This window comes from Oncorhynchus tshawytscha, linkage group LG18 (genome assembly GCF_018296145.1).
Source record: "Oncorhynchus tshawytscha isolate Ot180627B linkage group LG18, Otsh_v2.0, whole genome shotgun sequence".
Taxonomy (NCBI): domain Eukaryota; kingdom Metazoa; phylum Chordata; class Actinopteri; order Salmoniformes; family Salmonidae; genus Oncorhynchus; species Oncorhynchus tshawytscha.
In genome coordinates, this window is record NC_056446.1 from 39,794,131 (window position 1) to 39,821,695 (window position 27,565).

At 44.7% G+C, this 27,565-nt stretch overlaps 1 protein-coding gene across 4 annotated transcripts; it reads right to left on the reverse strand.

The window, feature by feature from the left end:
* Positions 1-561: 561 nt before the first annotated feature.
* Positions 562-26,886, reverse strand: LOC112236688 (acetyl-coenzyme A synthetase 2-like, mitochondrial). 4 transcript variants are annotated; one of them, XM_042301051.1, is made up of 14 exons: positions 26,808-26,886; positions 23,318-23,414; positions 22,341-22,540; positions 21,900-22,075; positions 19,717-19,869; positions 18,263-18,410; positions 17,562-17,699; positions 14,157-14,249; positions 7,711-7,823; positions 6,874-7,000; positions 6,610-6,737; positions 4,101-4,164; positions 2,151-2,272; positions 562-1,342 (listed from the first exon to the last, which is right to left on the reverse strand). In XM_042301051.1, the coding sequence occupies exons 3-14, from the start codon at positions 22,456-22,458 to the stop codon at positions 1,166-1,168; spliced, it is 1,557 nt and encodes a 518-aa protein (XP_042156985.1). In that variant the 5' UTR covers positions 22,459-22,540; positions 23,318-23,414; positions 26,808-26,886; the 3' UTR covers positions 562-1,165. The 4 variants fall into 4 exon arrangements, with proteins under 4 accessions (XP_042156985.1, XP_042156988.1, XP_042156986.1 ...); XM_042301054.1 differs by lacking the exon at positions 26,808-26,886 and adding an exon at positions 25,897-26,150; XM_042301052.1 differs by lacking the exon at positions 26,808-26,886 and adding an exon at positions 25,891-26,150.
* Between the last annotated feature and the right edge of the window lie 679 nt (positions 26,887-27,565).

The window sequence follows — 27,565 nt, forward strand, 5'->3', positions numbered from 1 at the left end:
GCTTTTGCATCATGCACTAAAAACAGAAGTTTTTTTAATTGGACATTAAAATGTGTATTTTTAATGAGACAGGAAGTGACCAGTAAAGAATGCTGCTTATTGTTGCTTTATTACTCAAATTATAATCTGTATAAAACAAAGTTAAATTATATAATCTGCTTTTGCATCATGCACTAAAAACAGAAGTTTTTTTAATTGGACATTAAAATGTGTATTTTTAATGAGACAGGAAGTGACCAGTAAAGAATGCTGCTTATTGTTGCTTTATTACTCAAATTATAATCTGTATAAAACAAAGTTAAATGATATAATCTGCTTTTGCATCATGCACTAAAAACAGAAGTTTTTTTAATTGGACATTAAAATGTGTATTTTTAATGAGACAGGAAGTGACCAGTAAAGAATGCTGCTTATTGTTGCTTTATTACTCAAATTATAATCTGTATAAAACAAAGTTAAATTATATAATCTGCTTTTGCATCATGCACTAAAAACAGAAGTTTTTTTAATTGGACATTAAAATGTGTATTTTTAATGAGACAGGAAGTGACCAGTAAAGAATGCTGCTTATTGTTGCTTTATTACTTCTCAATTCATAATCACTCATCCAGGCACCTAAGAAATAGAGCACGAAGAATAGCATGCAATAATCAAGACCATTTTACTAACTTATTTTTATTTTTTTTATGTTCTCATATCAAAACAAATGTTTTTTTGGTCACATACACATATTTAGCAGATGTTATTGCGGGTGTAGCGAAAATGCTTGTGTTCCTAGCGCCAACGGGTGCAGTAATATCCAACAATTCACAACAATACACACAAATCTAAGGTTCTCCCAGCGTAGTCCACATCCCCGTAGTTTGTGGAATGGATGTGGACGCAGGGTTACCGAGGTCTATTCAACGTGGTTAAACATTCAGACCGTTGCCCATAGACATAATGTATGCAACTGGTATGATGATTCTCTAATGGTCATGACAGAAGCATCTGTGCTACACAATACATTTGAATCTGAATGTTCTATAACTTAAAGGGGCACTTCACCAATGTTTAACCTCATATTCATTGTCTCCAGCACCATATCATTGAAAACTGTTTTTTTTTTGTTCTGTCGTCGTCCCCCCCAAAAAATATAAATTGGTGGTGTCCCTTTAATACCCTGTTACTGCTGCTTGCCGTCGCCACAGAGACGTCGGTGACCGCTGATGACCTCGTGTACGGAGTCAGGGTCGTCTAGCGTGCTGAGGTCCCCCAGCTCGTCCGTGTTCCGCTCTACGACCTTCCTCAGGACACGACGCATGATTTTTCCCGAGCGAGTCTTCGGCAGACACCTCACCACCTACAGAGATAAAAGCCACCGTTTTGAAAACTTTAAAAGTGTATCTTTCCTTCCTCCCTTCATTAAAAAAAAAAAAACGTTTTGAAATGGGGAGGGTACTACTTTAAGTTTACCAGAACACAGCTTTTCGTTTTTTTCTGTTGCAAAAACATTTTTTTTTTGCTACAGTGTGACCTACTTAACACAACCCAGCTAGCTGTTTGTGCCTGTTAATGTTATAAGTCATGTTCAGGACAGTCTTGTGAGACTTTAGGACATTGTTTATGACCTAGGCAAATCAAATGTTATTGGTCACATACACATGGTTAGCAGATGTTAATGCGAGTGTAGCCAAATGCTTGTGCTTCTAGTTCCGACCTTGCAGTAATTTCTAACAAGTAATCTAACAATTTCACATCAACTACCTTATACACACAAGTGTAAAGGAATGAATAAGAATATGTACATATAAATACATGGATGAGCGATGGCCCTAAGGCATAGGCAAGATGCAGTATATGGTATACAGTACAGTATATACATATGAGATGAGTAATGTAGAGTATGTAAACGTTATAGAAAGTGGCATTGTTTAAAGTGACTAGTGATACATTTATTACATCCAATTATTAATTATTTAAGTGGATTGAGATTTGAGTCAGTATGTTGGCAGCAGCCACTCAATGTTAGTGATGGCTCTTTAACAGTCTGATGGCCTTGAGATAGAAGCTGTTTTTCAGTCTCTCTGAGGGAAGGTTCAGAGAGTTCAAAGATTGAAAGTATCACAAGTGAAAGGACCCCACTAGACTACCAGTATTAGTGGTACTACCTGAATGAAGTCTGGGCAGGCGTACTTGGCGATGCTCCTGGACACCATCTCTCTGAGCTGCTGAGCTAGAACATCCTCTTCAACCATCACTGCCTTCTTCAACACCACAAACACATACACACCTGGTCAGAGAAGAGGACAGTAGATCACCTATATGGCCGTAAAGGCTGCGTTTACACAGGCGGTCCAATTCTGATCTTTTGCCCAATTATTGGCAAAAAAAAAGGTGATCTGATTGGTCAAAAGATATCTAGAATATCTGTTTGTTGTTTACTATTGTCTAGCATATGACATGCTACATCATTTGCACAAGGTCACTTAAAGGTTATGTCAAGTTCACGTACAGTTGTTTGGATCAAGGTGGTGAAATAACGACGTCAACTGTATATTTGTTCTTGACAGGGTAGGGGAGGGGCGAATTACTTGTAATCTGATTACAAACTGCAGTCAGGTAGGGGAGGGGCGAATTACTTGTAATCTGATTACTAACTGCAGTCAGGTAGGGAGGGGCAAATTACTTGTAATCTGATTACTAACTGCAGTCAGGTAGGGGAAGGGCAGATTACTTGTAATCTGATTACAAACTGCAGTCAGGTAGGGGAGGGGTGGATTACTTGTAATCTGATTACAAACTGCAGTCAGGTAGGGGAGGGGCGAGATTACTTGTAATCTGATTACTAACTGCAGTCAGGTAGGGGAAGGGCAGATTACTTGTAATCTGATTACAAACTGCAGTCAGGTAGGGGAGGGGCAGATTACTTGTAATCTGATTACAAACTGCAGTCAGGTAGGGGAGGGGCGGATTACTTGTAATCTGATTACCAAAAAAGATCAGATTACTTTGGAAAAACTAGAGGATTACTTATTGGATTCATTTTAAATTCAGAAAGGATGTTTGCTAAAAAAAACACCTTTCTGTTTTCTCAGTGACGTTCAATTCAGCACTGACAAAAGGCACAAGTTTAAGTTTGTTTCACATGAGTGAGTCTGACCACCAATCAGAGACCACTATGATGACACACCAGATGATGACCACCTATCAGAGACCACTATGATGACACACCAGATGATGACCACCAATCAGAGACCACTATGATGACCACCAATCAGAGACCACTATGATGACCACCAATCAGAAACCACTATGATGACCACCAATCAGAGACCACTATGATGACACACCAAATGATGACCACCGATCAGAGACCACTATGATGACACACAAAATGATGACCACCAATCAGAAACCACTATGATGACCACCAATCAGAAACCACTATGATGACCACCAATCAGAGACCACTATGATGACACACCAGATGATGACCACCAATCAGAGACCACTATGATGACCACCAATCAGAGACCACTATGATGACACACCAAATGATGACCACCGATCAGAGACCACTATGATGACACACAAAATGATGACCACCAATCAGAGACCACTATGATGACACACCAGATGGTGACCATCAATCAGAGACCACTATGATGACACACCAGATGATGACCACCAATCAGAGACCACTATGATGACCACCAATCAGAAACCACTATGATGACCACCAATCAGAGACCACTATGATGACACACCAAATGATGACCACCAATCAGAGACCACCATGACCACCATGTGTTTAAAGGATCCTTTTTTGTCTTCTTCTAATGCCTCTTAAGGGGAAAGTAATCTAAAAGTAACTGAAAGTCATCAGATTACATTACTGAGTTTGGCTAATCCATAAATTACGTTATGGATTACAATTTTGGACAGGTTAACTGTAACAGATTACATTTAGAAAGTAACCTAGGCAACCCCGGTTGCTGATACATTTCCTTGAATTAGACACTAAGAGTAGAGAGTTAAGTGTAAATACAACAGGGTAAAAGTCAATTGGTATAATCATGTAACCATGGTGCACGTCAAAGTTCCACGATGTCACTCACCCTCTCCTTTGATGTCATGGGAATAGCCAATCGCAGCAGACTCAGCCACTCCAGGACACTGGTTCTAGGAGAGAATGCCATGGAATCAGTTCCAACTGTTAATAACGTTGACAAGGACATTTATACGATAAGCGACATTTATACGATATGCTTATCATTTCAGCTGATTTTTGTGTAGACTCGGGTAAAGTCCTGCAATAAGAAGTTATTTTGATAGGAACATTTGGACTCATGATCGTGATCAGTGATGTCGGGGACAGAGACCATACAATTATAGACCTCTTTGAGTTAAATAAATGTTAAATAAATGTTCAAAAATTAAAATGTGTTTTTCTGTAAAAGATGGGGTACGTGCGTTTACTCTCTGCTACACCACTGATCGTGAAGTTATTTTGAGAAGGACATTTGGTCACATCACGATCTTGTCTAGCCATCTTGTCTCAAGAGGACCACATTGGAAATACAGTGCCTTGCGAAAGTATTCGGCCCCCTTGAACTTTGCGACCTTTTGCCACATTTCAGGCTTCAAACATAAAGATATAAAACTGTATTTTTTTGTGAAGAATCAACAACAAGTGGGACACAATCATGAAGTGGAACGACATTTATTGGATATTTCAAACTTTTTAACAAATCAAAAACTGAAAAATTGGGCATGCAAAATTATTCAGCCCCCTTAAGTTAATACTTTGTAGCGCCACCTTTTGCTGCGATTACAGCTGTAAGTCGCTTGGGGTATGTCTCTATCAGTTTTGCACATCGAGAGACTGAAATTTTTCCCATTCCTCCTTGCAAAACAGCTCGAGCTCAGTGAGGTTGGATGGAGAGCATTTGTGAACAGCAGTTTTCAGTTCTTTCCACAGATTCTCGATTGGATTCAGGTCTGGACTTTGACTTGGCCATTCTAACACCTGGATATGTTTATTTTTGAACCATTCCATTGTAGATTTTGCTTCATGTTTTGGATCATTGTCTTGTTGGAAGACAAATCTCCGTCCCAGTCTCAGGTCTTTTGCAGACTCCATCAGGTTTTCTTCCAGAATGGTCCTGTATTTGGCTCCATCCATCTTCCCATCAATTTTAACCATCTTCCCTGTCCCTGCTGAAGAAAAGCAGGCCCAAACCATGATGCTGCCACCACCATGTTTGACAGTGGGGATGGTGTGTTCAGGGTGATGAGCTGTGTTGCTTTTACGCCAAACATAACGTTTTGCATTGTTGCCAAAAAGTTCCATTTTGGTTTCATCTGACCAGAGCACCTTCTTCCACATGTTTGGTGTGTCTCCCAGGTGGCTTGTGGCAAACTTTGAACGACACTTTTTATGGATATCTTTAAGAAATGGCTTTCTTCTTGCCACTCTTCCATAAAGGCCAGATTTGTGCAATATACAACTGATTGTTGTCCTATGGACAGAGTCTCCCACCTCAGCTGTTTAGAGGGACGTTTAGAGGGAAAAAGTTTAAAGTTTAGAGGGACGGCCAGATCTTGGTAGATTTGCAGTGGTCTGATACTCCTTCCATTTCAATATTATCGCTTGCACAGTGCTCCTTGGGATGTTTAAAGCTTGGGAAATCTTTTTGTATCCAAATCCGGCTTTAAACTTCTTCACAACAGTATCTCAGACCTGCCTGGTGTGTTCCTTGTTCTTCATGATGCTCTCTGCGCTTTTAACGGACCTCTGAGACTATCACAGTGCAGGTGCATTTATACGGAGACTTGATTACACACAGGTGGATTGTATTTATCATCATTAGTCATTTAGGTCAACATTGGATCATTCAGAGATCCTCACTGAACTTCTGGAGAGAGTTTGCTGCACTGAAAGTAAAGGGGCTGAATAATTTTGCACGCCCAATTTTTCAGTTTTTGATTTGTTAAAAAAGTTTGAAATATCCAATAAATGTCGTTCCACTTCATGATTGTGTCCCACTTGTTGTTGATTCTTCACAAAAAATACAGTTTTATATCTTTATGTTTGAAGCCTGAAATGTGGCAAAAGGTCGCAAAGTTCAAGGGGGCCGAATACTTTCGCAAGGCACTGTAAGTCCCAGACTGTATTGTGTGTTATCCTCCATGATTTAACAGTGGAAATAAGTCCCAGACTGTATTGTGTGTTATCCTCCATGATTTAACAGTGGAAATAAGTCCTAGACTGTGTGTTATCCTCCATGATTTAACAGTGGAAATAAGTCCCAGACTGTATTGTGTGTTATCCTCCATGATTTAACAGTGGAAATAAGTCCCAGACTGTATTGTGTGTTATCCTCCATGAGTTAACAGTGGAAATAAGTCCCAGACTGTATTGTGTGTTATCCTCCATGATTTAACAGTGGAAATAAGTCCCAGACTGTATTGTGTGTTATCCTCCATGATTTAACAGTGGAAATAAGTCCCAGACTGTGTGTTATCCTCCATGATTATGTATGGCTTTTATGTGTGCTTGTTTTTTTTTGTTTTTAAATGGTCGAATCAATAAACTAAACCAAACATGATTATGATCGTACATACCACCACATCTTCTAGTTCCGCAGTCCCAAGCCGGTGACCGCTCACGTTGATGACATCATCGAGACGGCCGACGATCTGGTAATAGCCTTCCTTGGAGCGGTGGGCACCGTCGCCGGTGAAGAAGAAACCTAATAGTGGTGTGGCGCAATTTAGGGGACAGTATTGATTATAGCAGAGCGCTAGTCTCAGCCTGAGAAAGACAGGAAATTGAGCAGATTGTAGAACGCTAGTTTTTAAAGTCTGGATGGGTTGGTTTGTCTGTACCTGGATAAGGATGAAAATATGTCTCTGTGAATCTCTGGTGGTGGTTGTGGATTGTCCGGGCCATACCAGGCCAGGCCTGGGAGATACACAAAGCTCCAGTCGAATCATTGGAACTCAGCACTTCACCCTGGATACAATACACAACATTACTATTTAGAAGAAAAAAAAATCCATACTCCTTACGTATTTTATTATTTTTATGACAGGATAGGAGACAAAATAGAGGGATCAGAAATGCGTAGGGGATTGAACAGGGATCGCCGTCACAGCAGGAGTCATGTGGTTCCGGAGGAGAGAGTGTTACCCGCTCGACCACACTCCGCTCCACACTCCGCTCCACACACAACACAATGTCTGGTTGAATAGACAGCAGAGTGACAGTATTGTGTGTGGAAGAGGGAAGTGGGATATCAGACTGCTTCCAAACAGACCAGACAGCTGGGAAGCCCCAACAACAGATTACCAGCTGGTCAGAGAATGTTGTGGCTCATAGTGAGGAGAGAAAGAGGGAGAGAGAAAGAGAGAGAGGGAGAGAAAAATAGAGAGCGAGACAGAGAGATAGGGAGGAGGGGAGAGAGAGAGAGAGAGAAAGAAAGAGAGAGAGAGAAAGAAAGAGAGAGAGAGAGAGAGAAAGAGAGAGAGAGAGAGAGAAGAGAGAGAGAGAGTGAAGAGGGGAGAGAGAGAGAGAGAAAGAGAGAGAGTGGGGAGGGGAGAGAGATAGAGAAAGAGAGAGAGGGAGGAGGGGAGAGAGAGAGGAGGTGAGAGAGAGAGAGAGAGAGAGGAGGGGAGAGAGAGCCCCCCCCCTCAATGGACTAGCACGCCATCGCCAGTCACTACCTCAGTATCCAGCAGTGCCGGCTTGATCCCGTAAAAAGGTCGCATGGCCATGCCCGGAACGATCTCCGCCTCTGGGTCTGATGGCCTGGGAGCGATGCAGATCCCACCGGTCTCTGGAGACACGGGAATAATACAGCAATGAGAGAGAACTGCTTTTCTAAGGAATCTAAAGCCCTGTATGAATACTGGAAAGTGCTCTCTTCACTGATCGGGATTTGACTGAATGGGCGAATGTCTTTTCAAGGTTTTGAACAAGGCCTAAACTTTGACCACACCATATTGTTGTGGCCCCTGAAGAGATCCCCCAAACAAAATGTCACAGTATAAAGACTAGAGTAAGTTCTACAATTAGGGATGGCAGGTTAGTGGAAAATAACAAAGAAGGAAAATATATTTAAAGAAATATATATGTAAAATAATACATAGATTTTATACATAGATTTACCCAACGAATATATGGGGGATTGGAAATGATGCAGACAATTACATTGATGGAAGCTACAATCTATCTGCAATTGTTAAAGCTGATCTTCCCCCTAAAAAAATACAATCAATAAATAAAAACACTAGAGAAAGTTAAGAGGAGATTAAAGGTTGATGAGGAAAAAGGAGACGGCAAAGAGAACCAGAACCAGTTTTTGTAAACTGTCAGCATAATAAACCCGGATCCTTTAGCTACAGATGTCGGTGAGAGAATTACGGCCGTGTTAAAAGTCAATTAAATGCAATTAGGTTTGACTCTATCCTGCGACCAGGCCATGCTAATCTACTAATCGGCTAATCTACCCTGCTAATCTTGCTGGTGTGGAGCTGGACTGACAGAGGATTGAGTCCCAAATGGCACCCTATGCCCTTTGGAGTGCACTACTATGGGTCCTAGTCTAAAGTAGTGCACTACTATGGGTCCTGGTCTAAAGTAGTGCACTACTATGGGTCCTGGTCTAAAGTAGTGCACTACTATGGGTCCTGATGAGAAGTAGTGCACTACTATGGGTCCTGATGAGAAGTAGTGCACTACTATGGGCCCTGGTCTAAAGTAGTGCACTACTATGGGTCCTGATCAGAAGTAGTGCACTACTATGGGTCCTGGTCTAAAGTAGTGCACTACTATGGGTCCTGGTCTAAAGTAGTGCACTACTATGGGTCCTGGTCTAAAGTAGTACACTACTATGGGCCCTGGTCTAAAGTAGTGCACTACTATGGGTCCTGATCAGAAGTAGTGCACTACTATGGGTCCTGGTCTAAAGTAGTGCACTACTATGGGTTCTGGTCTAAAGTAGTGCACTACTATGGGTCCTGATCTAAAGTAGTACACTACTATGGGCCCTGGTCTAAAGTAGTGCACTAATATGGGCCCTGATCTAAAGTAGTACACTACTATGGGCCCTGGTCTAAAGTAGTGCACTAATATGGGTCCTGGTCTAAAGTAGTGCACTACTATGGGTCCTGGTCTAAAGTAGTGCACTGTAAAATGAATAGGGTACTATTTGGGAGGCACCCAGGGTCTCCATAGAACTAGGACACCACAGATTAACATCCCACACAGGGGCAATGTGCCACCAGTCAGCCAGCCAGGCAGTCAGCCAGCCAACCAGTCAGCCAGCCAGGCAGTCAGCCAGCCAGTCAGTCAGCCAACCAGTCAGCCAGCCAACTAGCCAGTCAGCTAGCTAGCCAGTCAGCCAACCAGTCAGCCAGCCAGTCAACTAGCCAGTCAACCAACCAGTCAGCCAGCCAGTCAGCCAGCCAGTCGACTAGCCAGTCAGCCAGGCAGTCAGCCAACCAGGCAGTCAACTAGCCAGCCAGCCAGGCAGCCAGGCAGTCAGCCAGCCAGCCAGCCAGTCAGTCAACCAGCCAGCCAGTCAGCCAACCAGCCAGTCAGTCAGTCAGCCAGCCAGCCAGCCAGCTAGTCAGCAAGTCAGCCAACCAGTCAGCCAGCCAGTCAACTAGCCAGTCAGCCGGCCAGGCAGTCAGCCAGCCAGCAGTCAGCCAGCCAGTCAGTCAACCAGCCAGCCAGCCAGTCAACTAGCCAGTCAGCCGGCCAGGCAGTCAGCCAGCCAGTCAGTCAACCAGCCAGCCAGTCAACTAGCCAGTCAGCCGGCCAGGCAGTCAGCCAGCCAGCAGTCAGCCAGCCAGTCAGTCAACCCAGCCAGCCAGTCAACCAGCCAGCCAGTCAACTAGCCAGTCAGCCGGCCAGGCAGTCAGCCAGCCAGTCAGTCAACCAGCCAGCCAGTCAACTAGCCAGTCAGCCGGCCAGGCAGTCAGCCAGCCAGCCAGTCAGCCAGCCAGTCAGTCAGTCAACCAGCCAGCCAGCCAGCCAGTCAACCAGCCAGCCAGTCAACTAGCCAGTCAACCAACCAGGCAGTCAGCCAGCCAGTCAGCCAGCCATTCAGCCAGCCAGCCAGTCAGTCAGCCATTCAGCCAGTCAGCCAGCCATTCAGCCAGCCAGTCAGTCAACCAGGCAGTCAGCCAGCTAGACAGTCAAATCTCCTTATTTTCCCCTGTAATGGACTTTTTTTTGCACATAGATCAAACTGCCAGCAATTACCAATAATGCAATTTAGTGCTAATTGGAAAATCTGGACATAACGACATAATCCTCTGTTCTGAGGTAGGGTATTTGGGTCATATCTGTGTCATTAATGCTCCATGCTAAATTATGCATGTTTAATTATAAATATTAAAGGGGCAGCCTGGGATTGAAACAACAACCACAAATGGCAATACATCATTAATTTAAAAGTCTCAAAATTGATGTACCAATCCCAGATTGCCCCTTTAATATGCCCCTTGTGAGATAATTAACATTATTCCGGTGAATTTATTTTAATTACTCAATGACTGTAATTTGGTGCGATTGAGGACTGAAATATATAAGGTCAACCTGAATTTTTGTTAGATTAGCCTCAAATCAGATATGGTTTTAAAACATGTTTTTATTGCCCAGCGCTAAACTAATTTAGTGGAAGAACATTGGTTACAGGACTGTTATTGTAGGCTATTTTCCACTGATGTAATGATAGAATTGGTTACAATGCAGTAAACGATATAGCTTTCTATTCAAACAAAGGTGTGTGAGGTATTGACCCTAAAAAGAGTAAGTATGGAAAGCTAGCTAATGTACAATGTAACTGGTGGTGAGCCCTCAGAGCAGGCTAGCTAATGTACAATGTAACTGGTGGGGAGCCCTCAGAGCAGGCTAGCTAATGTACTGGTGGTGAGCCCTCAGAGCAGGCTAGCTAATGTACAATGTGGACCCTCTGAGCAAAAAAAAAGGAAAGAAAGAGAGAACATTTGACATTTTAGTCTTTTAGCAGACACTCTTATCCGGAGCGACTTACAGTCACAAAGAACAAGGAGAGAGAGTGAAATTGTATTGCAGCAAAGTGTTTGTCTGCCTCTGCTGCTGCCGCTCTGGGGTCAGATATCTGGCAGTATTAAAATAACATCTGGTTTGATGCAGTCCAGAAGGGATAAAAAAAAAACATTTAATTCGATTGGCCCGGAGAGCAGGGTGTGTAGAGTGTGTCTGTGTGTGTGGTTATGTGTGTGTGTGCGTGTGTACGTAATAGTATATTTCTTGATGAGATGATCGGACAAGTCTCTCCCCTTTAAGACTGATTGTTCTTCCTGGTGGTTAAAAAGCACTCCCTAGAAAGTTCACGAACTCAACATTTCTGATTGTGCTTATGTTGGCAGACAACCAGACCAGCACCACACAGAGCAGTAGACCCAACTCAGACAGACCAGCTCACACTGTACAGTACACTAATCTACAACCATCAACAGAGAAGAGAATGGTCTGTGATACAAAGAAAATAAAAACTTTCCCCCACTCAACAAAAGAAGCTATAAAAAAAAAGCCCCTTCATAAGAACTAGTACTGAGGGAACCGAAAAGCCCTTCAATAAGCATTGCAGAACTATGTTTAGAGTGTTTGCAACACTAGGTTGAGCTGTCCCTTCAGGTTGTCACATGGGCTGTTTCTCAATATGCCCCGTTCTCTTGAGTACGTTCTCGTGAGGAACGAGAGTGAGGAGAACACATAAAACTATACATTTGAGAAACACTCCCACTACTGTATTACCTCACGCTGGGCAGCACTCCCCCTACTGTATTACCTCACGCTGAGCAGCACTCCCCCTACTGTATTACCTCACCCTGAGCAGCACTCCCCCTACTGTATTACCTCAGCACTCCCCTACTGTATTACCTCACGCTGAGCAGCACTCCCCTGTATTACCTCACGCCGAGCAGCACTCCCCTGTATTACCTCACTGTATTACCTCACGCTGAGCAGCACTCCCCTACTGTATTACCTCAGAACTCCCCTACTGTATTACCTCAGCAGCTCCCCCTACTGTATTACCTCAGCACTCCCCCTACTGTATTACCTCACGCTGAGCAGCACTTCCCCTACTGTATTACCTCAGCACTCCCCCTACTGTATTACCTCACGCCTCACCCTGAGCAGCACTCCCCCTACTGTATTACCTCACGCTGAGCAGCACTCCCCTGTATTACCTACTGTATTACCTCAGCACTCCCCTACTGTATTACCTCACGCTGAGCAGCACTCCCCTACTGTATTACCTCACGCTGAGCAGCACTCCCCTACTGTATTACCTCAGCACTCCCCCTACTGTATTACCTCACCCTGAGCAGCACTCCCCCTACTGTATTACCTCACGCTGAGCAGCACTCCCCTACTGTATTACCTCACGCTGAGCAGCACTCCCCTACTGTATTACCTCACCCTGAGCAGCACTCCCCCTACTGTATTACCTCACGCTGAGCAGCACTCCCCTACTGTATTACCTCAGCACTCCCCTACTGTATTACCTCACGCTGAGCAGCACTCCCCTACTGTATTACCTCACGCTGAGCAGCACTCCCCCTACTGTATTACCTCACGCCGAGCAGCAGCACTCCCCCTGTACCTCACTGTACTTACCTCACGCTGAGCAGCACTCCCCTACTGTATTACCTCAGAACTCTCCCTACTGTATTACCTCACGCTGAGCAGCACTCCCTCTACTGTATTACCTCACGCTGAGCAGCACTCCCCCTACTGTATTACCTCACGCTGAGCAGCACTCCCCTACTGTATTACCTCAGCACTCCCCTACTGTATTACCTCACGCCGAGCAGCACTCCCCCTACTGTATTACCTCACGCTGAGCAGCACTCCCCCTACTGTATTACCTCACGCTGAGCAGCACTCCCCCTACTGTATTACCTCACGCCGAGCAGCACTCCCCCTACTGTATTACCTCACGCTGAGCAGCACTCCCCTGAGCAGCACTACTGTATTACCTCACACTGAGCAGCACTCCCCCTACTGTATTACCTCAGCACTCCCCTACTGTATTACCTCACGCTGAGCAGCACTCCCCCTACTGTATTACCTCAGACTGCACCTCCCCATTCACTAAACCTTCTTCCAGCCAGGACAATGACAACAATAGAGACCAAAACAAGATATACACAAAGCAAGTGTTTTACTTCATAATTATCAGCTAGATATGTGAATCGTAATAATCTAGCTAGCCAGCTAGTTAAACAGGCAAAAATGACCTAAAACGAATGTTATGCAAGGTAGATCTTCATTTTTTTGTGGGTATCTACCAATTCTTTATGGCTAGCTAGCTAGCCAGTTAGCCCTATTGGCTTACTATGGACTTACAGTACCCATTCACTGAACCGTCCCCCTGTACGCTGAGCAGCACTCCCCCTGTATTACCTCACGCTGAGCAGCACTCCCCTACTGTATTACCTCACGCAGCAGCACTCTTCTAGCCAGGACAACAATGGCAATAGAGACTAAACAAGATATACACTAAGCAACTGTTTTACATAACTGTCAATTAGCTATACGTGAATCGTAATAAAGTAGCTAACCAGATAGTTTAACAGGCAAAAATGACCTAAAACTAATAGTATGCAAGATAGATGTCAATGGGTAGCTAGCTAACAATTCTTTGTTGCTATCTGGCTAGCTAACAGTACTAGTAGCTAGCCAGTTATGGGCTTCCTATATACGGTACATAGGCAGGTAAACATGCCAAAAATAACACAGCATGTATTTATTAACGTATCCAGATGAAATACTGTAGTCAGGCAACATACGAGATGTGAATAGGCAACATTTAATTCCGAAGTCTGAGTGGATTTTCTCTCGCTTCAGGTCAAATAATGGCTGCCATTGATTTCAAGAAAAATGAGCTTCATTTTTTTGACATGGTTAAGTCATATTTCTTTGCGAGAAGTGCCCTCCATGCTCTGTTTCGAATACTTTGATTTCCCTCCCGTGCTCAAACTTGCGTGCTTATGCATTTTAAGAAACATCCTGATCTCATACAGTATTCTGCATACAGCACATTCTGTGTAAGAAATTAAGTTGTAGTAAATCTACGTTTTAAGTAGCAAGGTTAAAGGTCAGTCATTACCTGTCTGCCACCAGGTGTCGACCACAGGGCAGCGTCCGTCCCCCACCACCCGATGATACCACTCCCAAGCTTCTGTGTTGATGGGTTCACCCACTGCAGAGGAAACAGGAAAGGACAGGGTTAACAGCACCACAGGGAGACAGCACCACAGGGGAGACAGCACCACAGGGTTAACAGCACCCCAGGGGAGACAGCACCACAGGGAGACAGCACCACAGACCCCAGGGATTAACAGCACCACTGGGAGACAGCACCCCAGGGAGACAGCACCAGGGAGACAGCACCACGGGGACCGCAACACAGGGTTAACAGCACCCCAGGGAGAGACAGCACCCCAGGGAGACAGCACCCCAGGGAGACAGCACCCCAGGGAGACAGCACCACAGGGAGACAGCACCACAGAATTAACAGCACCACAGGGTTAACAGCACCACAGGGTTAACAGCAACACAGGGAGACAGCACCCCAGGGAGACAGCACCACGGGGTTAACAGCACCACAAGGTTAACAGCACCACAGGGAGACAGCACCCCACAGGGGTTAACAGCACCACAGGGTTAACAGCACCACAGGGTTAACAGCACCACAGGGAGACAGCACCACAGGGTTAACAGCAACACAGGGTTAACAGCAAAACAGGGAGACAGCACCAGGGTTAACAGCAGGGAGACAGCACCACAGGGTTAACAGCACCACAGGGTTACAGGGTTAACAGCACCACAGGGTTAACAGCACCACAAGGAGACAGCACCACAGGGAGACAGCACCACAGGGTTAACATCACCACAGGGTTAACAGCACCACAGGGTTAACAGCACCACAGGGTTAACAGCACCACAGGGTTAACAGAACCACAGGGTTAGACCGCACCACCACAGGGAGACCGCACCACAGGGTTAACAGCACCACAGGGTTAACAGCACCACAGGGTTAACAGCACCACAGGGAGACAGCACCCCCAGGGAGACAGCACCACAGGGAGACAGCACCACAGGGTTAACAGCACCACAGGGTTAAAATCAAATCAAATCAAATTTTATTTGTCACATACACATGGTTAGCAGACGTTAATGCGAGTGTAGCGAAATGCTTGTGCTTCTAGTTCCGACAACGCAGTAATAACCAACAAGTAATCTAACTAACAATTCCAAAACTACTGTCTTATACACAGTGTAAGGGGATAAAGAATATGTACATAAGGATATATGAATGAGTGATGGTACAGAGGAGCATAGGCAAGATACAGTAGATGGTATCGAGTACAGTATATACATATGAGATGAGTATGTAAACAAAGTGGCATAGTTAAAGTGGCTAGTGATACATGTATTACATAAGGATGCAGTCGATGATATAGAGTACAGTATATACGTATGCATATGAGATGAATAATGTAGGGTAAATAACATTATATAAGGTAGCATTGTTTAAAGTGGCTAGTAATATATTTACATTTCCCATCAATTCCCATTATTAAAGTGGCTGGAGTTGAGTCAGTGTCAGTGTGACAGTGTGTTGGCAGCAGCCACTCAATGTTAGTGGTGGCTGTTTAAACAGTCTGATGGCCTTGAGATAGAAGCTGTTTTTCAGTCTCTCGGTCCCAGCTTTGATGCACCTGTACTGACCTCGCCTTCTGGATGATAGCGGGGTGAACAGGCAGTGGCTCGGGTGGTTGATGTCCTTGATGATCTTTATGGCCTTCCTGTAACATCGGGTGGTGTAGGTGTCCTGGAGGGCAGGTAGTTTGCCCCCGGTGATGCGTTGTGCAGACCTCACTACCCTCTGGAGAGCCTTACGGTTGTGGGCGGAGCAGTTGCCGTACCAGGCGGTGATACAGCCCGCCAGGATGCTCTCGATTGTGCATCTGTAGAAGTTTGTGAGTGCTTTTGGTGACAAGCCAAATTTCTTCAGCCTCCTGAGGTTGAAGAGGTGCTGCTGCGCCTTCTTCACAATGCTGTCTGTGTGAGTTGACCAATTCAGTTTGTCTGTGATGTGTATGCCGAGGAACTTAAAACTTGCTACCCTCTCCACTACTGTTCCATCGATGTGGATAGGGGGGTGTTCCCTCTGCTGTTTCCTGAAGTCCACAATCATCTCCTTAGTTTTGTTGACGTTGAGTGTGAGGTTATTTTCCTGACACCACACTCCGAGGGCCCTCACCTCCTCCCTGTAGGCCGTCTCGTCGTTGTTGGTAATCAAGCCTACCGCTGTTGTGTCATCCGCAAACTTGATGATTGAGTTGGAGGCGTGCGTGGCCACGCAGTCGTGGGTGAACAGGGAGTACAGGAGAGGGCTCAGAACGCACCCTTGTGGGGCCCCAGTGTTGAGGATCAGCGGGGTGGAGATGTTGTTGCCTACCCTCACCACCTGGGGGCGGCCCGTCAGGAAGTCCAGTACCCAGTTGCACAGGGCGGGGTCGAGACCCAGGGTCTCGAGCTTGATGACGAGCTTGGAGGGTACTATGGTGTTGAATGCCGAGCTGTAGTCGATGAACAGCATTCTCACATAGGTATTCCTCTTGTCCAGATGGGTTAGGGCAGTGTGCAGTGTGGTTGAGATTGCATCGTCTGTGGACCTATTTGGGCGGTAAGCAAATTGGAGTGGGTCTAGGGTGTCAGGTAGGGTGGTAGGTTAACAGCATCACAGGGTTAAACAACCTAGAGGGTTCCATTCCACAGTGAATGGAAATGATAGGAGGAGCCCTCCAGGTTTTAACACTCCCATGCCTCGGTGTTGGATGGGTTCATGGGGAAGAGGACATGAAGAGGACAGGAAGAAGACAGGACCTGTTTACGATGTGCTGTCTAGATAACTCCATGCCCCGGCTACTACTACTACAGTATACTATTACACTGTAGACTGCTGTCTATGGATCCATCACACTGTAGACTGCTGTCTATGGATCCATCACACTGTAGACTGCTATCTATGGATCCATCACACTGTAGGGCTATTGTCTATGGGGTGTATGGTATTCAGCAGGATATTCTCCTGAGGTCTATGATGAGGTTTATGGTATTCAGCAGGATATTCTCCTGAGGTCTATGATGAGGTTTATGGTATTCAGCAGGATATTCTCCTGAGGTCTAATCAAACCAAATCAAATGTTATTTGTCACGTGCCAAATACAACAGTGAAATGCTTACTTACCAGCCCTTAACCAACAATGCCTTACGTTTTTAAGAAGAAAAACTGTTATGTAAAAAATATATAAGTAAAAAAAGAAAAGAAAAGTTACAAATAATTAAACAGCAGCAGTCATAAAACAAAGTAGCAGAAACATTATATACAAAATAAGCTACAAATAATGCGAAAAAACAATATCCCAATTCAGCCATCTCCTTCGGCACAATTCTCAACATAAAAAAGAGAAAAAGAGTCCTGTTGTTGTAAGGTTTGACCTACCAGAGCCCAGGGTTTTTAAGGAGGAGCGGTTGTAATTCTGCACCCACTCGTCTCCGTATTTCAGCAGCAGCCTGATGGCCGTGGGAGCACCGTAAAACTGGTTGATCCCCAGCCTCTCCACCATCTCCCAGTACCTGCCTGTAACATCACCAGATGTGTTGGTGTCGTACTGTCACTCTTAGAAGACAGAAAAGGTTCATTCACAGAACATACAGAGAACTGTTTTAATGTTAACTTATTTTACACATTGCTAGGCAGCGCATAAAACCTAATGTTTGGGCCTAAAACTTTTGTTGTGTCTTACAGGCCTCAATGCTGAACTTTTCACAAGACAGAAATGTTCCCTCAAGAAGAAAAGGGTTCCATAAGGGGTCTTTGGCTGTCCCCATAGGAGAACCCTTCCTTCCTGGTTCCCTTTTTGGTTCCAGGTAGAACTCTTTTGGGTTCCATGTAGAACCCTATGTGGAAAGGGTTCTACCTGGAAACCAAACGGGAACCAAAAATGGTTCTTCAAAGGGTTCTCCTATGGGGACAGCCAAAGACCCCTTTTAGGTTCCAGATAGCACCTTTTTCCTAAGAGTGGAGGCCGCCTAATGAATATACTCAAGGGAGTTACATTTATAGTGGAATGGTGAGTTCAGATTTAAGTTGTAAACACGTTGAAGTACAGGTTGTAAAAAACCTTAGTAGTCTATTTTCACCTGGGTTGGGGTATACTGGTGTACTCTCAAACAGCACGGTGGTTCCTCCATTACACAGAGGGCCATAGACGATGTAGCTGTGACCTGTTATCCAGCCGATGTCCGCCACACAGCCAAACACATCCCCGTCATGGTAGTTGAACACATACTGAAGGAGAGAGGACGATAGAGGAAAGAGGTTAGGCAATAGGTACTGGTCTAGATCAGGGGTCTTCAACCCACCCAGGTAAACCGGAGACTCAGGGGTCTTCAACCCACCCAGGTAAACCGGAGACTCAGGGGTCTTCAACCCACCCAGGTAAACCGGAGACTCAGGGGTCTTCAACCCACCCAGGTAAACCGGAGACTCAGGGGTCTTCAACCCACCCAGGTAAACCGGAGACTCAGGGGTCTTCAACCCACCCAGGTAAACCGGAGACTCAGGGGTCTTCAACCCACCCAGGTAAACCGGAGACTCAGGGGTCTTCAACCCACCCAGGTAAACCGGAGACTCAGGAGTCTTCAACCCACCCAGGTAAACCGGAGACTCAGAGGTCTTCAACCCACCCAGGTAAACCGGAGACTCAGGGGTCTTCAACCCACCCAGGTAAACCAGAGACTCAGGGGTCTTCAACCCACCCAGGTAAACTAGAGACTCAGGGGTCTTCAACCCACCCAGGTAAACCGGAGACTCAGGGTCCCTCGTCACACTGGATGTTAACATAAAAAAATATATATATTTTACGTCTTGTCTTATCATCAGGTGAATGGTAATGGCAAGGAGAAGTCATTAACATTTTACAACGAATAGATTTGGTAGATAGATGTTCATTATTTCGACCTCCCCTAACTTTAATTGGAAGAGGAAGTTCATCTCTAACTTAGCCTATTAGCTAGAAAGGTAACTAAGAGCAGCTGTTTAGCTGGTTAAAGGTTAGCCATGTTGGAAAGGAAAGGTAACTAAGAGCAGCTATTTAGCTGGTAAAGGTTAGCCATGTTGGAAAGGAAAGGTAACTAAGAGCAGCTATTTAGCTGGTAAAGGTTAGCCATGTTGGAAAGGAAAGGTAACTAAGAGCAGCTGTTTAGCTGGTTAAAAGGTTAGCCGTGTTGGAAAGGAAAAGTAACTAAGAGCAGCTGTTTAGCTGGTTAAAAGGTTAGCCGTGTTGGAAAGGAAAGGTAACTAAGAGCAGCTGTTTAGCTGGTTAAAGGTTAGCCATGTTGGAAAGGAAAGGTAACTAAGAGCAGCTGTTTAGCTGGTTAAAGGTTAGCCATGTGTTGGTAAACATGCACACCAGCCTGGTTCATACAGGTGTTTTTTCTATAGGGTTTACCCTGTGTGTGTTTACCAGACCCTCACCCTGTGTGTAAGGGAGGTGTACAGCAGGTAACCAGACCCTCACCCTGTGTGTAAGGGAGGTGTACAGCAGGTAACCAGACCCTCACCCTGTGTGTGCGTGTGTTTACCAGACCCTCACCCTGTGTGTCAGGGAGGTGTACAGCAGGTAACCAGCTTGTGTATGAACCAGACCCTTAGGTTTCCCTGTGCTGCCTGACGTATAGAGCAGGAACAAGACGTCCTCACTGTCCATGGCAACGGGCTCACACACCACATCCTCCTTCATCATCTCCTGTTAAAGGGACAAAGAGTTCAGCCCCGTAGAAACAGTTCAGCCCCGTAGAAACAGTTCAGCCCCGTAGAAACAGTTCAGCCCCGTAGAAACAGTTCAGCCCCGTAGAAACAGTTCAGCCCCGTAAAAACAGAATCCCTAAAACAGGTTTCCTCATTCAAGGGAATTCTGCATTTATTCAAGCCAATGGGACAATAACATTCCTGCTGGCCAAACCCTCCCCTTACCCGGTCGTGGCCGGCTGCGACAGATCCTGGACTCAAACCAGGATCTCTAGTGGCACAGCTAGCACTGTGATGCAGTGCCTTAGACCACTGCACCACTCGGGAGGCCAGGTTAACGTGTTTAAAGGTCTTGCTCACATCGGCTACGGAAAGTGTGATCACACTGTCATCCGGAACAGCTAGTGCTCTCATGCATGCTTCAGTGTTGCTTGCCTTAGACCACTGCGCCACTCGGGAGGCCCCCTTTCTATTAATTATTTTTCTATGGTTCAGCCATTTTAAGTCTCAGTATCTCCTGTTCATAACAGACAAAGATGTCAGACATTTTTCCCAGGTATTTTTCAGATTTTATTGGACAGATAGAGAGGATGACAGTGGAGAAAGATAGAGATTGTGTCAAAGGGCAGTAGGCCGGATTTGAACCTATGCCGACACATCTGCAGCTTTACTGCTAGACCAACCAGGCCACATGATGTTTGTAATTTAAAGCCTCAATAATGTTTCGGAGAGGTTTCAACCAGTGGAGGCTGGTGAGGGGAGGACGGCTCGTAATAATGTCTGGAATGGAGTGAATGGAATGGTAGTAAAAACATGTGTTTGATATAATTCCATTCACTCCATTCCAGCCATTACACTCCATTTAGGGGGGCAGGTAGCCTAGTGGTTAGAGTGGAGGGGCGGCAGGTAGCCTAGTGGTTAGAGGGGCGGCAGGTAGCCTAGTGGTTAGAGGGGCGGCAGGTAGCCTAGTGGTTGGAGTGTTGGGCCAGTAACCGAAAGGTTGCTGGATTGAATCCTCGAGCTGACAAGGTAAAAATCTGTCATTCTGCCCCTGAACAAGGACACTGGCCATCATTGTAAATAAGAATTTGTTCCTAACTGACTTGCCTAGTAAAAATAAAGGTTAAATTTACATTATTACGAGCCGTTGGTTTAAACCCATATTCAGTCTCCTATATTCAAGTCAAAGTCATGGTCAAGACACAGGTGCATTCACTCAAAAAAAATGGACAATAATTTACTAAGCTGCTAGGTTTTCCACAAGGTGATACAGTAAGTGGTGATAAGAAGTGTCGGCAGAACTATTTGACTAGTTGTACAAAGATCCATGGAGCTAACGTATTATTTACTTTCTTCCCATTAAAAAAAATACATACTATTTTTCACACGTGATAAAATGATCATGCAATTTAACAAACAGTAAATCATTATTTAAGTACCTATTGTTTAAATACAAAAAGCAGTTATAAAAACAGTTGTAACCGATTATAAACACCAACCTCTTATGAACAGTTATAACCTCACCGGTAAGCTGTGTCTATTGGCTCACCTCCTCCAGTAAGCTGTGTCTATTGGCTCACCTCCTCCAGTAAGCTGTGTCTATTGGCTCACCTCCTCCAGTAAGCTGTGTCTCTATTGGCTCACCTCCTCCAGTAAGCTGTGTCTATTGGCTCACCTCCTCCAGTAAGCTGTGTCTATTGGCTCACCTCCTAAGCTGTGTCAGTAAGCTGTGTCTATTGGCTCACCTCCTCCAGTAAGCTGTGTCTATTGGCTCACCTCCTCCAGTAAGCTGTGTCTATTGGCTCACCTCCTCTGTGTCAGTAATTTGTGTCTATTGGCTCACCTCCTCCAGTAAGCTGTGTCTATTGGCTCACCTCCAGTAAGCTGTGTCTATTGGCTCACCTCCTCCAGTAAGCTGTGTCTATTGGCTCACCTCCTCCAGTAAGCTGTGTCTATTGGCTCACCTCCTCCAGTAAGCTGTGTCTATTGGCTCACCTCCTCCAGTAAGCTGTGTCTCTATTGGCTCACCTCCTCCAGCGGAACATCTCGGTCTGTCATGGCAACGGTGTTCTCTGTTCTCATGGCAACCAGGACCTGCTGGACTGAGGGACAGTTCTGGACGGCCTGGTCCACGGTTCTCTTCAGGTCAACCACCTTGCCTCCCCTCACACCCTGGTTGACCGTGATCACTGTGCTGGACTGGGCTGTAGCAGGGCCAGGTACATTGTACAGTCGATACAGAGAGATTGGTAGAAGGTAATGAAAAATACAGTAACTATTTGTGGTTCCTTCTGTCTTTTCTACACCTCATCAGCCACCTCACCATCTCTAATTTTTTGGGTTAGGCATAAGGTTAGCAATGTGGTTAAGGTTATGTTTAGGTTTACAATCTGATTTTATGAAGATAAGTTGTAGAAATAAGCAGGGCTTATGACTTAGCAACTTGGCCAGACAGTGACGACCCCTCACCGTCTCTGATGCGATCAGCCAGGGCCTCAGAGCTGAACCCGGCGAAGACCACATTGTGGGCCGCACCTATTCGGGCGCACGCCAACATGGAGGCCACTGCCAGGGGGCAGGGGGGCATGTAGATAGTCACACAGTCCCCCCTCCGCACCCCCTGGCGCTTCAGCAGGTTGCCCAGGCGACAGGTCAGCTCCAGTAGCTGTCTGTGGAGAAAAATGTCAATAAAGTTGGGTGATACGAAGGGGAATGAGGGTGTGAGGGGTGATGAGTATGTGTATTTATACTATCTATCCTTGTATGTAGATTACAGTAGTTGTGATAGGTCCTACTCTTTGAGTATAGATTACAGTAGTTGTGATAGATCTACTCTTTGAGTATAGACTACAGTAGTTGTGATAGATCTACTCTTTGTGTATAGACTACAGTAGTTGTGATAGATCTACTCTTTGAGTATAGATTACAGTAGTTGTGATAGATCTACTCTTTGTGTATAGACTACAGTAGATGTGATAGGTCCTACTCTTTGAGTATAGATTACAGTAGTTGTGATAGATCTATTCTTTGAGTATAGATTACAGTAGTTGTGATAGATCTACTCTTTGTGTATAGACTACAGTAGATGTGATAGGTCCTACTCTTTGCGATTATATTTTGGTTGTCTCAGTTATACATGAGGTAACCCCACCGAAACATTATTTTAGGTAAGAAATTATCTGAGTGATAACCCGCCATGCACCAGGGAACAACTAAACTACATGGATGTTCATAGTGTAGCGAATCCAGGGGGTAGTCCCGCCGGGACTCAAACCCAGGTCCAGCGACAGCCTTAACAGCTGCGTCAAGAAGTCCAAACCTCTTGATGAGGTCGCTTTTGTTGGGTCACAGTCGCTACAAAGACATGGATTTGCTGTATGAATGATAGTGAATTTAAAGTGTGTTCCCACATGAGATGTTGTATAGTGATTGTGATAGTTCCAGACCTGTAGGTGATCTTGACCTCAGTTCCAGGTTCATCTCTCTCCCAGATCAGAGCCACTCTCTCTGGACAAGTTTGAACGTGCCGATCCAAGCAGTTCACTGCACGCACGCACACACACACACACACACACGCACGCACACACACACGCACACACACAGACACACAAACACATGCTCACACATGCAGACACACACACACACATACGCACGCACACTCACACATACAGACAAGCGCACATACATATAGGTATGTACGCAGGCACACACACACACAGAGAGAAGTGAAAGTCAGTTTCAAAGCAGTTCAGCTCTGCTGTTCTTTTCAAACTAAATTAACTTGAGTATTCTGCCAATAGCTTGGTTGATTCCTGGTAAATACATTGGGATAAACGCTTAGGTCGTTCACAACACAAGAGAGCCTGTGTGTCAATGCGAATGTTCTCATGATAGATTCCATCAGTGTCTTCTCCTCCTGACTGAACCCAGTAATTGGTACTGTTTGTATTTATTAAGGATCCCATTAGTTCCTGCCAAGGAAACAACTTGAAACAACTCCTTGAGTCCAGCAACATTGAAGGACGTTACTCTGGGTGATTCTACTGGCAGAGAAATGGAACTGACAGGGGATATAGGACCAACTGGATGAGGTAGTTACTCTGGGTGACTCTACTGGCAGGGGATATAGGACCAACTGGATGAGGTAGTTACTCTGGGTGACTCTACTGGCAGGGGATATAGGACCAACTGGATGAGGTAGTTACTCTGGGTGACTCTACTGGCAGGGGATATAGGACCAACTGGATGAGGTAGTTACTCTGGGTGACTCTACTGACAGGGGATATAGGACCAACTGGTTGAGGCAGTTACTCTGGGTGACTCTACTGGCAGAGAAATGGAACTGGCAGGGGATATAGGACCAACTGGAGTACTATATTTAATACAGAATTATTATTTTCAAAATAAAGGTCAAATGTATTTCAACCAATCAAAACAACTCTATGGAGCTTTTTATTTTAAGGTTAAAAAAAAAAACAATCCACATGGTTATTACACTGGCTATGGCTCGAATATGGTTTAGATATAGCAGTACAAAAACAATTGAAAATATTTCTTACATATTGTATATTTTGTGGAGAAAATGTTATCTTACCAGATACATTGAGTTTTCCCCCTTCAAACCATTTTATTTTGCCTTGACTGAAGTCACAGTTCTGAACCGTGTGAAAAGGACTTATCCACGACAGCCTCTGGCGCGCCACTGCGCCCCAAAACCGGTCACTTTCGTTGACGGAGAATTTGTACAGTCCCGAATGATCACTGACACCTTGGAATGCAACTGCCTCCGGCATACATGATGCTATATTGTAGCTTCTGCCTAACTGTCGACAGCATTGAAAAACCCGTCGGTTTAATGACGAAGTGAGAGTCAACAAAGAGCCTCTCCAAAGCGAACACATCATGAAACGATGTTCTTTGTCATAAAGACAGTCTATTCCGAAGAAGATAGATCGTATCCTTTATCCACCAAAATTGTGAAACAACATTTAAAAGCATTAAAAAGCACATTTAAAATCACATATACATAATGACAACGGGTTTGTGTTTTATCAAACGAACGTTTAAGACTCCAGCAAAACTTTTTTTTTTGAGTGAGACATTCGAAGCAGATGCATTTAAAGGGAAGTCGGAGTGCATTGTGGGCCGACAATAAAGGCGCAGAAGTTGGACCAGCCAATGACAACAGATGACTAAAGTGGGGCATTTCCACCCCCATCAGAAAAAAATGTACTTGATTAGGCTATAGTATAGGCCAGTGGTCACCAACCTTTCCATTTATTTTTTACCCCATTTTCTCCGCAATTTAATGGTATCCAATCTTGTCTCATCGCTGCAACTCCCGTACGAACTCGGGAGAGGCGAAGATCGAGAGCCGTGCGTCCTCCGAAACACAACCCAAACAGGTCGCACTGCTTTTTGACGAAGCCTGTCGCACCAACGTGTCGGAGGAAACATTGTACACCTGGCGACCGTGTCAGCGTGCACTGCGCTCGCCCACCACAGGGGTAGCTAGTGCGCGATGGGACAAGGACATCCCTGCCGGTCAAGCCCTCCTTAACCTGGACGACGCTGGGCCAATTGTGCGCGGCCCCATGGGTCTCCCGGTCGCGGCCGGCTGCGACAGAACCTGGACTTGAAACAAGATCTCTAATGGCACAGCTAGCACTGCGATGCGATCCCTTTGACCACTCGGGAGGCCCATACCCAACCTTTTCTGAGTCGAGATCACTTTCACAGTCAAAAAGCAAGACGAGATCAACCGCTGACTTTAAAAAAAATGTAACATTAAGCTTATAAAACAGTTCTTTCGGAATGAGGTTTGGGTAGTAGGCCTAATACATTATCACAGCATATTGTCTGTGTGCTTGGCCTGCCAATATTGTTATTCTCAGACCATATTATATTTCAAAACTATAGCTTTGATAACAACATTGATCAGTTGGTGTAGCACTTGCAAGGCACCGAGGAGCATGAATTTAAATAATTTGTTTTTTTTATTTTACTGGACTGATGGTACCTGCACCTGTTAGTCATGGTGCTTCCAAGACAACTGAACAAAAAAAACCGAGGTCAAATCATGAGGCCAATGATCTTCAGGTCGGAAGGTCTGAGCTCCAGAAAGATGGCCGACTTTCCGACTTGCAATTCCGAGTTGGATGACCGTTCTTTCTCACGGTCCCTGCTCTCTCATTCCTTTCCTCCGGTGAGACTGACAGAGGATACACCTTCTTCCACACGATGACGAAACTCGAGTCACACTGCGTCTCCCTCATGCACAAATACATGTTGTTCCTACGACCAGAGAAAGTTAAAATATTCCTCTATAAATAGACACGACGAGCTGCTAATAATAATACAAACGCAGGGCTATTAATATACTTGGCTAGCAAGGAGGCTCGTGTTGTTTACATATTGCTTAACGTTTCCATACTGCTTTACTCATATGTATATACTGTATTCTATTCTACTGTATTTTAGTCAATGCCACTCCGACATTGCTTGTATATATTTATTTTACTTTTAGATTTGTGTGTACTGTTGTGAATTGTTAGATATTACTGCACTGTTGGAGCTATAGGAGGACAGGCTCATTGTAATGGCTGGAATGGAATTTGTGGAAAGATATCAGACATATAGAAACCACTTGTTTGACTCCGTTCCATTGATTCCATTCCAGTCATTGCAATGAGCCCGTCCTCCTATAGCTCCCCCCACCAGCCTCCGCTGTTGGCTAGTCATTCATCGCAGTTGCAGTGCCACAGGACGTACAGAGAAGCACGTTTTATGTTTTATAATAATGGTGAATAAAACACTGTTGACGGTGCTGAATAAAAACTTAAACATGAACTCCCTCATAAAAACAGCAGCTCTTTGCTGTTATTCTTAGACATTTTCTGTGTGGTCATGGTTTAAAAGTTATTCATTCTTACTTACGGTAGTAGCGTATCAAACTGTTCTGTGGTCAGGGGTAGTGGAAGCTCTTTTAGGCACGGTGATTTGAGCTATCCGATTGGCCAGCGCAGTAGGCACACTCGATTTAGCAACAGATCTCCTGGTCGGCTGGGTAGGCGGAGTTTGTATTTTCAGACAAATGAAATGGTTCGAAAAGAGAACACTTTGCTTACCCGGTGCGCGCGGGACTTCTGAATCAAGCGCGTCTACAGGCAACAGCGCAACAGAATAAAGACAATGAGCGCAAGACTTTATCGTTGGCTTTTCTACAGACATGTTTGGTGCTCCACTAGTAGATCGCGATCGACCGGGTGGTGACCACTGGTATAGGCTATTATATTTTGGTGAAATTCGAGTATACCTAAATTATAACCATGAGTCTATATGTCGATTATGCCTATTTCTGTCATAATATATCATGTGGTTTATATAATTATAGGCTACTCTTAATTAAATGTATTTAGATACACACAAAAAACACCCAGGAAATCTTCCATCTGAATAACAATAACATTTTTATTACTATTTAAATATACAGAACACATAGACAAAAAACAAACACAGCTTGTTGATTTCCAACTACATGAATGTAGCTATATGTCATAATTCTAATATTTCTATCATAGGTAAGATGAATTCCACCACACACCATATATACAAAGGTATGTGGACACCCCTTCAAGTTAGTGGATTCGGCTATTTCAGCCACACCCATTGCTGACAGGTGTATACAATCGAAC